The sequence below is a fragment of the Carassius carassius genome, chromosome 1 (genome assembly GCF_963082965.1).
Source record: "Carassius carassius chromosome 1, fCarCar2.1, whole genome shotgun sequence".
NCBI classification, from domain to species: Eukaryota; Metazoa; Chordata; class Actinopteri; order Cypriniformes; family Cyprinidae; genus Carassius; species Carassius carassius.
In genome coordinates, this window is record NC_081755.1 from 15,555,596 (window position 1) to 15,571,046 (window position 15,451).

Consider the following 15,451-nt stretch of genomic DNA (forward strand, 5'->3'; position numbering starts at 1 on the left):
ACAATTTAAATAACAGATTTGTTTCATGCTATGGTACTAAGAAAAACAATGTGAAGTTGATCGTTTAGTCACTGGCTTGATAAACTGATGCATAAACAGTATTAAATGATTTAGAAAGAAAGTCTGTGTGAACTTGAATAATTAGCTACACATCAGAAATCCCTGATCACAGATAAGGCATTAATGAACACTGTTACTCACTGCTTGTGGCGGTGCTGTCAAATCGATATCGTAAAAGTATTTTTGTAACGCCTGTGCTGACATTGCGACTGAATTAAATGTAAAAAATAAACTGAACCCATTTTCTCCAAATTCTGTGGGCAGACAAAGCAGAGTAAGGGGAGGTAACCTTTCCCCATATGACATCATTAGGGAAATATTCCAGATCGGCCCATCTGAGCTCTCATTTTCTAAAATGGCTGAGGGAATGTCATGGGACCTTTAACTGTGCAGGACTGGGAGCAAAAAATGGCAAATTTGGAAATTATTGACTTCTCTTCTACTGTTGCTTTTAAGCAGGTACTAACTTCTTTTTATCTCTTTTTGCCCAAGATCTGCAAGAAGAGAGTGAAGAACTGAATGAAATACAAGATAAAGATGATTTTAAGAAACACAATTTCGTAACTGGAAAAAAATTATACAGTCGATCACAGATTGACATGACACAGAATTTGACACGAAAAATACCTAAAAATACTGGAATAAGATATCATTTCACCTGCCAACAATGTGGAAAGAGTTTTGATCGACAAGGAAGACTTCAAGTCCACATGAGAATTCACACGGGAGAAAAGCCTTACAGCTGCCAACAATGTGGAAAGAGTTTCCCTTCAAAGAACCATCTTAAAAGCCACATGATAGTTCACACTAGAGAGAGGCCTTTCACCTGCCAACACTGTGGAAAGAGTTTTGGTCAACAAGGAAAACTTCAAGTCCACATGAGTGTTCACACTGGAGAAAAGCCTTACAGCTGCCAACAATGTGGAAAGAGTTTTGATCAACCAGGAAAACTTCAAGTCCACATGAGAATTCACACCGGAGAAAAGCCTTACAGCTGCCAACAATGTGGAAAGAGTTTCCCTTCAAAGAACCATCTTAAAAGCCACATGATAGTTCACACTACAGAGAGGCCTTTCACCTGCCAACAATGTGGAAAGAGTTTTGGTCAACAAGGAAAACTTAAAGCCCACATGAGTGTTCACACTGGAGAAAAGCCTTACAGCTGTCAACAATGTGGAAAGAGTTTTGATCGACCAGGAAAACTTCAAGACCACATGAGAATTCACACTGGAGAAAAGCCTTACAGCTGCCAACAATGTGGAAAGAGTTTTGATCAACAAGGAAAACTTCAAGCCCACATGAGAATTCACACTGGAGAAAAGCCTTACAGCTGCCAACAATGTGGAAAGAGTTTTGATCAACAAGGAAAACTTCAAGCCCACATGAGAATTCACACGGGAGAAAAGCCTTACAGCTGCCAACAATGTGGAAAGAGTTTTGATCAACAAGGAAAACTTCAAGTCCACATGAGAATTCACACTGGAGAAAAGCCTTACAGCTGCCAACAATGTGGAAAGAGTTTCCCTTCAAAGAAATATGTTAAAAGGCACATGATAGTTCACACTAGAGAGAGGCCTTTCACCTGCCCTCAATGTGGAAAGAGTTTTGCACATAAAAACAATCTTAATGGCCACATAAGAATTCACACAGGAGAAAAACCTTTCCTCTGCCAACAGTGTGGAAAGAGTTTCATTCTAAAAAGTTACCTTAAAAGGCACATGATAATTCACACAGGAGAGAAACCTTTCCTCTGCCATCAGTGTGGAAAGAGTTTCATTGAACATAGCAGCCTTAAAGTCCATATGAGGATTCACACAGGAGAGAGGCGTTTCACCTGCCAACAGTGTGGAAAGAGTTTCAATGAAAAAGGAAACCTTAGAAGGCACATGAGGACTCACACCGGCGAGAAGCCTTTCACATGCCCTCAGTGTGGAAAAGGTTTAACTCATCAAGGAAGCTTTAACAGGCACATTAGAATTCACACTGGAGAGAAACCTTTCACGTGCCCTCAATGTGGAAAGAGTTTCACTCTTAAAAACACTCTTAATGACCACATAAAACTTCACACAGGAGAGAAACCTTTCAACTGCCAACAGTGTGGAAAGCGTTTCATTCAAAAAAGATACCTTAATATCCACATGAGGATTCACACAGGATAGAAGCCTTACACACACTCTCTGTGTGGAAACAGTTTTACTCAACAAGCAAACTTTAAAAGGCACATGAGGATTCATACTGGAGAGGAGCTTTAATGTGTCTTCAGTTTGAAATGAGTATCACAAATCAGAAAGGCCATGATCAGTAATATCACAAAACTTGGTCTATATCAATCACAATACCTGGGTGCTGAATTGATTTTTATTCTATCCTATATATGGATTCTACAAGTATTGAAATATATTGTGATTTTTGTTTGCTTTTTTAACACTGACCATGGGGAAAAGTTGAATCCTACAGACTGTATGTGATGTATAAGATGAGTCATATTAAAAGCTATTAATCACCTCTTTCTGAGTTTTATTTCGGGAGCATCATATAGTATTGTTGTGATTTAGTTCAGTAAGTTTCCTCATCATGGACTTTTAGTTTGTTCAGAGTCAGTTTCCAGTTTCCTTGTTCTAGTTTTCCCACCAGTCACATGTTACCATGGATACATTTACTAGCCTCCCGTTTTGTATTTAGTTAATCACCTTTATGTATTTAAGTTGCTAAAATTTTATGTTTGCAAATTGGCTCAAGTTTGTTAAACCTTTGGAGTTAATTATAATAAATATTACCTTCATTTGGAAACTTGTCTTTTTCTTCAACTTGGATAAAATGTGACTGAATACCAGACCACACAAATTGTGTAAATATGGACTATTTGGCATCACACCAAGGAGGAAAGCCAACTGAGGATTTTGTAGATTACTTCTTGGAATTATGCCATCAGGTTTGTTGGAATGAGTACACCATGAAGAGGGACTTTTGAACAGCTTCAAATAATGCTGCTGGGAAACATATATAGAGAGTGAAGGATGGACTGTATAGACCAATGGTACATTTGTCTGTTTTAAAGTGTATTTAGAGTGAAATTATCTTATTTTCTATCTTATCTTGATGTTGTGTCTGTTACCACCTTTACCAGGGTCCTGTTTCTACCCTGCATGTTTGTTTGGAGGTAGTTCACATCTCTAACACATTGATGGCTCGTTGTGAGGGGTATTGTTCATTATTTGTTAAATACAACAAGAAATTGCATGTCTGATCCAGCTGTCAGTACACACTCCATAGTGATTCCCGACGGTTTTAGAGAACAATTACTCCTTGCCGCTCCTCTGTTGTTTCCAAGTACAACGGCGAACGCAGCAAGTATAAAAGCCTTGTCCGCTTGGGAAGGAGTGTTCACAGTCAGCAGAGGCTTGAGAAGAGGAGCCAGGTGAAAGTATAAATCCATCTTAAATTTGTTTGTTGTCGTCGTATAAATAATGCCGCGAGTGTGGCTTGAGGAAGTGATGTCGGTGTTTGCGCAGTGGGACAAAGGAAACAGAAATACTGCAAAATAATAATAACGAGACTAACCGAGAAGAAAAATCAGAATAGACGGTTTTGCGCGGGGGCGTGGTCACATTAGAAGATAATGAAGGGAGACATGAAAAACGTTTTAGTTTAAAAGTAGACATGTCAAGCTTTCTATAGATATCTCTCTCATGTCTCTTTGTTGAGTATTCACTGAGTCAGTTTATTTTATTGACGGGTTTGTAAATGAAGATCAGCGCAGACCAAGGCTGCAGACAGCACACCTTGTTTGTTATCTTTATTTTATAAGTGCACAAAGTTTTGTTGTTATTATGTCTGTATACAAAAAAGTAGACCTTTTACAGATTCGGTTGATGTATTGCTCTTATCTGTACGATCAAAACTGAAAGTCTAATTTAAGTTCTTTTCGGGGTTATGAGGAAAAAAAATCCTAATAACGAATATACGCGTTAATCGACTTCAGAGGGTTAAAAGCAGTGTTGCATTATCCTTTTTTCTTTTTAAAAGAAATCTAGAGGCAGAATTTTGGACCAGATAAAGGTGGGGAATCTGAGCTTAAGAAATGCACAGTATAATGAGTTACAGTAATCAGTACAGTACAGAGTACAGTAAAAAGCTAGCAAGTTTTATCAGTGAGGAAATGTTTAATTTTTACAAGTATACTGAGCTGATGAAAACTGGACCTAATCACAGTGGAAATTTGTTTTCATACTTTTTAATGAGTTATCTAAAATAACACCCAGATTCCGTACCTGTGAAGACCTAAAATCCGATAGGGTTCCTGGGTCAAAATTAAATGCTTTCATATTTTCTGAAGGGCCAAAAACAATTACTTAAATTTTCTCCTCATTTATGGATAACATTTTTTGAGATAACCATGATTTAACCTCATCTAAACTGTAAAAAGCAATTAGTTGAGTTTACTTGGAAAACCTGTGGAAACCGATTACCTTAAAATTCTCAAGCTAATTAGTTGAATGTTCAATGTTGAGTTGATACAACTTACTACAACTTTGAATATATAACTTGGGTATAGGGATATGCCGGTATCAAATTTTCCTGTTGTGATTAATTAGTCAGGCTTTTATCACAGTAAACGGTATCACGGTATTGAAATTTAGTTTAAAAAAAAAAAGTGCTCATAATACAGTATAACCGGTTAAAAAACGTTTTTCTTATAACAAAAATAACTGAACATTTAAAAACAATCAAGCAATACAGAAAAATATATAAAGTTTAAAGTTTTGCACAGATTAAAGTGCAAAAGGACTATATGACCCATAGGTGTCACTTTACAATAAGATCTCTTTAGTTCATCATTAACATTCACAAAGAGCAATAGCTACATTTGCTACAGAAGTTATTAATCTTTGTAAAAAAATATGTTTGACCCTGGTGCATTGTTCAAATTCACTACCCTTTCGTTATGTTCGGGATGAAAACATCCATTCAATTAAACTGCTGTAAAATCGTGTTAGATTCAAATATTTTTCTCTCTTTTTTCCTTGCATAAATCTGTTCAAAACTACCAAATGTTTTTTTAAAAATCCAAGATTTTAACTCTTTAATTGCCATGTTCATAAATTATGTCACTGATTTGGGGGAAAACACACACAAAATGACTTATTTTCAATATAAAATTGGTTCATAATACATTGTTCATAAATTTGATGCAAAGTAGATTTTTTTACAGGATTTTAAGGTTTTAAACTGGCTTTACCATCAAGAAAAGACAAGCATTTCACCATCAAAAGGCAGCAGGTGCATAAACACACTTCTTTTTTTATTGTTTACTCCATGTAGTTCTGAGAGCATGAGGTGCATACTTGGATTTTTTCAGATACATCAAGGTAAGTGCACAAAGGTCTCTCTAACACCCTCTCTTGCTTTCTCTCTCTCTCTCTCCCACACACACACACACTATAATTTGCTGTTATACTCCATATAACTTCATATACAAGCCAGAAACTAAGCCTTTTTTTTTTGCAAAGGTCTATATAAAGGGGTAATGGCCCCACCTAGTTATCAACTGTAAAAAATAACAAATGTTACCTCTTCCCAATAGGGAAACCACCAACAATCAATAATCTCACACACACAAACACTGTAATTTGCTGTGCTGTTATACTCCATATAACTCCATATACAAGCCAGAAACTAAGCCTGTTTTTGCACAGGCCTATCTAAAGGGTTAATGGTCCCACCTAGTGATCAACTGTAAAAAAATACTAGTTTTACCTCTTCCCAAAAGGGAAAACCACAAACAATCAAGAATGCATGATTATATGGAGGTGGTGTTAGCGCAGTGGATAAGACACATGCCTTTGGTGTGAGAGACCCGGGTTCGAATCCACTGTGAGGCACCACTGTGTCCCTGAGCAAGACACTTAACCCCTAGTTGCTCCAGAGGCGTGCGACCTCTGACATATATAGCAATTGTAAGTCCTTTTGGATAAAAGTGTCAGCTAAATGAATAAATGTAAATGTATATGGTGTCATGGCTTTGCAATCAAGAAAATGTCATTATAATGGAAGTCAATGGGGCTAAAACAGCCACTAACAACAAATGAGGGAGAAAAAATTTTAAATCTAATGCTGCAAAAAAAACTAATAATGCATCAAAGCCAATCTTGTTATTAATCTTTGACATGCCCAAGACTGTGATAAAAGGTAAAAAAAAAAAAAATATCCAGTCCACAATCACTTTTAAAATTGAAAATATGTAATTTTTTTTTTTTTTTTTTTTTTTTTACAAATCAGTGACATCATTTATGAACTTGGTAATTAAGGAGTTAAAATCTTGGATTTTTTTTTTTTGACATTTGGTAGTTTTGTTCAGGACTGAGGTTGATTAATAGATTTATGCAAAAAAAAAAAAAATGATTTTTTTTTTTACATTTTTACAGCAGTTTAATTTAGTGGATGTTTTCCCAAAATATGGGTCAAAATAAGATTCGTCACCAAAAATCATTCCATTAGCTCAAACACAGAGAAAGTTGTGGCCAAAATAAGACTCAACTTTACCCCCTAGTGGACGAAAACGTCCCCAACAACGCATAAGGGTTAAGTTTTAGTTCATGTTAGCTCATTAAATAATACAGTTGCAACTTTAGATTTTATCAACGTGTTACTAAATATTGGAATACCTAAGATGAATGAATGTTCAGAAGAATTTTTCATTGGCAGTTTGTTACCTAATGAATTAACTGATGTTAAAAAATTAAGCCCTAATGTAAAATTTTAATTAAAAAAAAAAAAGCTTTCAAACTATTTCTATGTCTTGTTGTAGTCCACATTAAAATAGCCTATTAAGACTTAATACTTAAATATCAGATCCCTTTCTACGAAAACACTTTTTGTAAATAATATGATCACTGATCATAACCTAGATGTGCTCTGTTTGACAGAAACCTGGCTAAAACCTGATAATTACATTATTTTAAATGAGACCACCCCCCAAGATTATTATTATTATAAACATTAGCCGCGTCTAAAAGGCAAAGGGGAAGTGTGTTGCTTCAATTTATAACAACATTTTCAGGTTTTCTCAGAGGGCTGGCTTCAAGTATAACTGGTTTGAAGTAATGGTGCTTCATATAACATTATCCAGAGAAACAAATGCTAATGATAAATCCCCTGTTATGATTGTACTGGCTACTGTATACAGGCCACCAGGGCACCATACAGACTTTATTAAAGAGTTTGGTGATTTTAGTTCTGGCTGCAGATAAAGTTTTAATAGTTGGTGATTTTAATATCCATGTTGATAATGAAAAAGATGCATTGGGATCAGAATTTATAGACATTCTGAACTCGTTTCAGGACCTACTCACTGTCAAAATCATACTCTAGATTTAATACTGTCACATGGAATTGATGTTGATAGTGTTGAAATTATGCAGCCATTTGATGATATCTCAGATCATTATTTAGTTTTGTGCAAACTTCATATAGCCAAAATTGTAAATTCTACATCTTGTTACAAGTATGGAAGAACCTGTCAGGAGAAAGCAGGCTGGATTCAGATGCGGGTAAACTCAAGGCTTTATTCGAAACAGAGGAGAAGAGTCACGGTTCACAGGTTACACTCGCAGTGACAGGATGAGTAGCAGATGAGTCACGTTTCACAGGTTTCACTCGCAGTGACAGGATGAGTAGCAGATGAGTCACGTTTCACTCGCAGTGACAGGATGAGTAGCAGATGAGTCACGTTTCACAGAAGTACGTATAACCACCGGACCGGAGGGATGAACAGCTGGAAGCTACTAGGAGCTCAAGGCTTGTAAGAACAAGGGCAGAGGAATCAACTAAACACACTGGAGCCTGAGGACAAGACACGACAAGGTGAGTTCAAAGAGCTGCTAGATGATCGGAGCTATTGGTATGAATAACAACAGTCTGACAATAGACAGAGAAACACAGGGAATAATAAAGGGGAAAAAATTAGAAGGACATAGAGAACAGGTGGCGAGCAATTAAGGTTAACAACGGGGAAACAAGGGAGGCGGGGAAAACACAAACAGGCAGACGCGGTGAGCTGTCAAACCATCCCAACACACACACACCCACACCAAAAAGACAGGTGATTAGCCCCGAGACCCGACAGTACCCCCCCTACCAGGAGCGTCACCTGGCGCTCTAGGAAGGGGCCTACCTCGATGCCGCCGGAAGTCCTCAATCAACGAGCAGTCCAGAATGTCCCGGGACGGCACCCAACACCTCTCCTCTGGACCATACCCCTCCCAGTCCACAAGATACTGAAACCCCCTGCCGCGGCGCCGCTCATCGAGTAATCTCTTAACCGTATAGGTAGGAGATCCATCCACAAGACGAGGGGGTGGGGGGTGGGGCGACTGCAAGCAGGATTAAGGGGGGAAGAGAACACAGGCTTGACCCTGGAAACATGAAACACCGGGTGAACCCGACCAAGAGTAGGAGGGAGCTTGAGCCTGATCGCCACCAGACTAACCACCTTGGTGATGCGGAAAGGCCCAATGAATCTGGGTGCCAGCTTACGAGAAGGCGCCCGGAGAGGCAGATCCTTGGTAGAGAGCCAAACCCGTTGACCACACACATAGGTAGGAGGAGAGGACCGGCGACGATCAGCTGCAGCCTTGGTTCTGTCAGAGGTTTGGACCAAAATCCTCCTGACTCTCTCCCAGGTGCGACGGCAGCGCTGGACGAAAGCCAGGGCGGATGGAACCGCTGCGTCAGGTTCCTGTGATGGGAACAGAGGTGGATTATAACCAACAGCACACTCAAAAGGGGACATACCTGACGCGGCCGCAGGAAGGGTGTTATGGGCGTATTCTGCCCAGGAGAGCTGCTGACACCAGGAACTCGGATTGTTGGATGCTAGACAGCGGAGCATTCTTCCTAGATCCTGGTTGGCCCGCTCACACTGCCCATTGGTCTGAGGATGAAAACCAGATGACAGACTAGCAGAGGCCCCAATCTGTCTACAAAATTCCCTCCAGAACCGGGAGACGAACTGGGGACCCCTATCTGAAACAACATCCACCGGTAACCCGTGGAGACGGAAGACGTGATCCACCACCAGTTGGGCGGTCTCCCGGGCGGAGGGTAGCTTGGGCAGGGGAATAAAATGAACCGCTTTGGAAAAGCGATCCACCACCGTGAGAACTACAGTGTTTCCCTTCGAAGGAGGAAGCCCAGAGACGAAATCAAGGGCAATGTGTGACCAAGGACGGGAAGGGATAGGGAGAGGATGCAGTAGACCATCAGGAGGGTGATTGACAGGCTTACTTTGGGCACATGTGGGGCAGGCCAACACAAACTGTCTAACATCCGCGGTCATAGTAGGCCACCAAAAACGCTGTCGGATGGCAGACAACGTTCTCCGAATACCTGGATGGCAGACTAACCTGGATGAGTGACCCCACTCAAGGACCTCAGAGCGCAGCGCAGCCGACACCGGCAACCTGCCCGCCGGACACTCTCCCGGCACCTGCACCCCTCGACCGGCCTCCTCAACTCGCTGCTCGATACCCCACGAAAGAGCCCCGACCACCACCCCCTCAGGAAGGATGGCCTCGGCCGCAAACTCCCCTCCCGGAGCACCGAACAGGCGAGAGAGGGCATCAGGCTTGGTGTTCTTTGATCCCGGCCGGTACGAGAGGGTGAAGTTGAATCTGGCAAAGAAGAGTGCCCAGCGGGCCTGACGCGAGCTCAGCCTCTTGGCCGAACGGACGTATTCAAGGTTCTTGTGATCCGTCCAGACCAAGAAGGGCTGCGCTGACACCTCCAACCAATGACGCCACTCACCCAAGGCCAATCGTACCGCCAGCAGCTCTCTGTTGCCGATGTCATAGTTACGTTCTGCAGGGCTGAGACGACGAAAGAAGAATGCACAAGGATGAACCTTCCCATCATGGAGGGAACGCTGAGATAGAACTGCGCCAACCCCAACGTCCGAAGCATCAACCTCGACAATGAACTGGGCCTCCGGATCTGGAACCATCAGAACAGGTGCAGAGACAAAACGGGACTTTAAAATGTCAAAGGCTACCTGCGCCTCCCGGTTCCACCTGAAGGACACCTTAGTGGAGGTTAAGGCTGTCAGCGGTGCAGCGATCTGACCAAAATTCCGGATGTAACGCCGGTAGAAGTTGGCAAAACCCAGGAAACGCTGCAGAGCCTTCCGGGAGTCAGGGACCGGCCACTGGGCAACAGCTTCAATCTTAGCGGGATCAGGCTTGATCCCCTCCGTAGAAATAATATGGCCAAGGAACGTAACAGACTCAGCGTGGAATTCGCACTTCTCCGCCTTTGACAAACAACTGGTTCTCTAGTAACCGCTGGAGAACCCGTCTGACATGCTGGGTGTGTAATTGGAGAGAAGAAGAAAAAATCAAAATATCATCCAAATACACAAAGACAAATTGATTAATCATGTCACCCAACACGCTGTTGACGAGTCCCTGGAAAACGGCTGGAGCATTGGTCAGACCAAACGGAAGAACCAAGTACTCGTAGTGTCCCGAAGGGGTGTTAAATGCCGTCTTCCACTCATCCCCCTCCCGAATGCGCACCAAGTGGTAGGCGTTGCGCAGGTCTAACTTGGTGAAGACCCGAGCTCCCTGTAATAAATCAAAAGCAGAAGACATTAAAGGTAGGGGGTACCTGTTCTTGATAGTAATGTCATTCAAACCTCTGTAATCAATACAAGGCCGCAGGGAGCCGTCCTTCTTCTGAACAAAGAAAAACCCTGCACCAGCGGGAGAGGAGGAATGGCGGATGAGCCCAGCCTGAAGTGACTCACGTATGTACTTGTCCATGGCCTCTCTCTCAGGACCTGAAAGGGAATATAAACGACCCTTAGGCGGAGAAGAGCCCGGGAGGAGATCAATGGCACAGTCGTAAGGGCGATGCGGAGGTAGCGAGGTGGCCCGGGCCCTACTGAAGACCGCCCGAAGATCATGGTACTCCGCCGGAACACCAGTCAGGTCAGAGGGATCCTCCTGAGGAACACAAGACACAGAGACAGGACAAAAAGCAGCACCCAAACATGACACGTGACAAGACTGACTCCAGGCTAAAACAGAATTACTAACCCAATCAAAGTGGGGATTGTGCTTGTGCAACCATGGGTGTCCCAGAATTAAAGGAGCCTTAGGGGAATCAATAATAAACAGTTCAATCCGCTCATGATGACTGCCAGCAATATGGAGGTCTATCTTAGGAGTGACGTGGGTGATGGTGGTAAGGGGACGGCCAGCTAATGACCATGCTGAAACGGGACTAACTAAAGGAACAAGTGGGATTCTCCAACGTTGAGCAGAGGCAGCATCAAGGAAGTTCCCCTCAGCCCCTGAGTCCACAAGGGCGAGTCCAGTGTGTAAACGACTCTGGAAGGAGAGTTGGAACGGCAGCTGAGTGCGTGCTGCAGGAGAGCTTGAGCTGAGAACCGTGCCCACCAGGACTCTCCGCCTCACTGGTGGGCCCTGGCTTTTAACGGACACTGAAGGGCGAAGTGGCCTCCCTTGCCGCAGTATAGACACGCCCCCGACGATAGACGCTCCTGCTTCTGCCGTGGTGTAAGCCGTAGACGACCCAACTGCATGGGCGAGTTCATCCGAAATGGCGAAATCCAACCCCTCGAGAAAACGAGCGCGCTCTCATTCCAGCCGCATGCCGCAGCTAAAGTCTGGAACTGGATAGCATAGTCAGTGACGGAGCTCCTCCCCTGAGACAGTCGTGATAACTGGGCCGCCGCCTCGTCACCCTGAGCAGAGCGATCAAACAATTTGGCCATCTCTAGACTGAAATCCGCGAAAGTGGCACAACAGAGAGCCCGCGATCTCCATACGGCGATTCCCAATTCGCGGGCACGGCCCGAGACGAGTGTAAGGACATAAGCCACCTTGGTCTCTTCATTTGCGTAACGCCGGGGCTGCAGAGAAAACACCAGCGAGCATTGGGAGAGAAACGCTTGACAGGCGTTAGGATCGCCATCGTAGACCGGCGGATTGTTGGCATGGGGTTCGGACTCGTGTGACATACTGGTGTGAGGAACGGGCCCCCGGCTCGTTGCCTCTCGCTGAAGATCGTCCACCCGTGTGAGGAGTTCGGAGACTCGGGCACTGAGAACGTCCACATCCTGCGCGGTGGTGTTGAGCTGGGTGGCATGCTGCCCTAACAACACTCCCTGTTGAACGAGAGCCGATGAGTCACGTTTCACAGGTTTCACTCGCAGTGACAGGATGAGTAGCAGATGAGTCACGTTTCACTCGCAGTGACAGGATGAGTAGCAGATGAGTCACGTTTCACAGAAGTACGTATAACCGCCGGACCGGAGGGATGAACAGCTGGAAGCTACTAGGAGCTCAAGGCTTGTAAGAACAAGGGCAGAGGAATCAACTAAACACACTGGAGCCTGAGGACAAGACACGACAAGGTGAGTTCAAAGAGCTGCTAGATGATCGGAGCTATTGGTATGAATAACAACAGTCTGACAATAGACAGAGAAACACAGGGAATAATAAAGGGGAAAAAATTAGAAGGACATAGAGAACAGGTGGCGAGCAATTAAGGTTAACAACGGGGAAACAAGGGAGGCGGGGAAAACACAAACAGGCAGACGCGGTGAGCTGTCAAACCATCCCAACACACACACACCCACACCAAAAAGACAGGTGATTAGCCCCGAGACCCGACAGAACCATCACTCCTACCACAAAAGACTGCTTTTTAAGTTATCTTCCTGATGTATCCAAATTCCTTAGCATATCCAAAACATATCCAGAACAACTTGATGATGTAACAGAAACTATGGACTCTCTCTTTTCTAGAACTTTAAAAACAGTTGCTCCTTTATGCTTAAGGAAGATTAAGGAAAACAGTTTGACACCATGGTATAAAGAGCATACTCGCACCCTAAAGAGAGCAGCCCGAAAAATGGAGCGCAGCTGGAGGAAAACAAAACTAGAGGTATTTCGTATTGCTGGGCGAGAAAGTAACCTATCCTACAGAAAAGCATTAAAAACTGCTAGAACCGATTACTTTTCTTCTCTTTTTGAAGAAAACAAACATAACCCCAGTTATTTATTCAATACAGTGGCTAAATTAATGAAAAAAAAAGCCTCAACAAGTGTTGACATTTCCCAACATCACAGCAGTAATGACTTTATGAACTACTTTACTTCTAAAATCGATACTATTAGAGATAAAATTGCAACCATTCAGCCGTCAGCTACAGTATCGCATCAGACAGTGCACTATAGACCCCCTGAGGAACAATTCCACTCATTCTCTACTATAGGAGAGGAAGAATTGTATAAACTTGTTAAATCATCTAAACCGACAACATGTATGTTAGACCCTACACCATCTAAGCTCCTAAAAGAGGTGCTTCCAGAAGTCATAGATCCTCTTCTGACTATTATCAATTCCTCATTGTCATTAGTATATGTACCCAAAACCTACAAACTGGCTGTTATTAAGCCTCTCATCAAAAAAACACAACTTGACCCCAAAGAACTAGTTAATTATAGACCAATCTCCTTTAGACTCGAATCTCCTTTTTCTGTCCAAGATACTAGAAAAGGTGGTATCCTCACAATTATATTCCTTCTTAGAGAAAAATGGTATATGTTAGGATTTCCAGTCAGGATTTAGACCGTATCATAGTACTAAGACTGCTCTCCTTAGAGTTACAAATGATCTGCTCTTATCATCTGATCGTGGGTGTATCTCTCTATTAGTTTTATTGGATCTTAGTGCTGTGTTTGACACAATTGACCACAACATTCTTTTGCATAGACTTGAACACTTTGTTGGCATTAATGGAAGTGCATTAACATGGTTTAAATTGTACTTATATGACCGCCATCAGTTCGTAGCAGTGAATGAAGATGTATCATACTGCATAAGTGCAGTATGGAGTACCTCAAGGCACAGTACTAGGGCCACTACTCTTCGCTTTATATGTTACCCTTGGGAGATATGGGGAAACATGGTGTTAGCTTTCAATGTTATGCTGATGATACTCAGCTCTATATTTCTTCGCGGCCCGGTGAAACACACCAATTTGAAAAACTAATGGAATGCATAGTCGATATAAAAAAATTGGATGACGAGTAATTTCTTACTGCTAAATTCTGAAAAAAAAACAGAAGTGTTTAATTATAAGACCTAAAAACTCTGCTTGTAATAACCTAGAACACTGTCTAAAACTTGATGGCTGCTCTGTCAATTCTTCGTCCTCTGTTAGGAACCTGGGTGTGCTATTTGATTGCAATCTTTCCTTAGAAAGCCACGTTTCTAGCATTTGTAAAACTGCATTTTTCCATCTCAAAAATATATCTAAATTACGGCCTATGCTCTCAATGTCAAATGCAAAAATGTTAATCCATGCATTTATGACCTCAAGGTTAGATTATTGTAATGCTTTATTGGGTGGTTGTTCTGCACACTTAGTAAACAAACTACAGCTAGTCCAAAATGCAGCAGCAAGAGTTCTTACTAGAACCACGAAGTATGGCCATATTAGCCCGGTCCTGTCAACACTGCACTGGCTCCCTATCAAACATCGTATGGATTTTAAAATAATGCTTATTACTTATAAAGCCCTGAATGGTTTAGCACCTCAGAATTTGAATGAGCTCCTTTTACATTATAATCCTCTACGTCCGCTACGTTCTCAAAACTCCTAGAAATACCTAGAATATCAAAATCAACTGCAGGTGGTAGATCATTTTCCTATTTGGCGCCTAAACTCTGGAATAACCTGCCTAACATTGTTCGGGAGGCAGACACACTCTTGCAGTTTAAATCTAGATTAAAGACCCATCTCTTTAACCTGGCTTACACATAACATGCTAATATGCTTTTAATATCCAAATCCGTTAAAGGATTTTTAGGCTGCATTAACTAGGTAAACCGGAACCGGGAACACTTCCCATAACACCCGATGTACTTGCTACATCAATAGAAGAATGGCATCTATGCTAATATTAGTCTGTTTCTCTCTTATTCCGAGGTCACCGTAGCCACCAGATCCAGTCTGTATCCAGATCAGAGGGTCACTGCAGTCACCCGGATCCAGTATGTTTCCAGACCAGATGGTGGATCGGCACCTAGAAAGGACCCTGAAAGACTGTAGACCTTTCTACTGCCCTGAAAGACAGCGGAGACCAGGACAACTAGAGCCCCAGATACAGATCCCCTGTAAAGACCTTGTCTTAGAGGAGCACCAGGACAAGACCACAGGAAACCGATGATTCTTCTGCACAATCTGACTTTGCTGCAGCCTGGAATTGAACTACTGGTTTTATCAGGTCAGAGGAGAACTGGCCCCCCAACTGAGCCTGGTTTCTCCCAAGGTTTTTTTCTCCATTCTGTCACCGATGGA

At 42.5% G+C, this 15,451-nt stretch overlaps 1 protein-coding gene across 1 annotated transcript in view; it reads left to right on the forward strand.

Moving 5' to 3' along the window:
- The window catches only part of LOC132148884 (gastrula zinc finger protein XlCGF57.1-like), a 62,866-nt gene extending 60,559 nt beyond the window's left edge, over positions 1 to 2,307 (forward strand). Inside the window, exon 3 of the mRNA XM_059557690.1 lies at positions 553 to 2,307. Within this exon, the coding sequence (XP_059413673.1) occupies positions 553 to 2,219 (1,667 nt within the window). The 3' untranslated portion in view covers positions 2,220 to 2,307. The remainder of the gene's footprint in view (positions 1 to 552) is intronic.
- Positions 2,308 to 15,451: the final 13,144 nt, after the last annotated feature.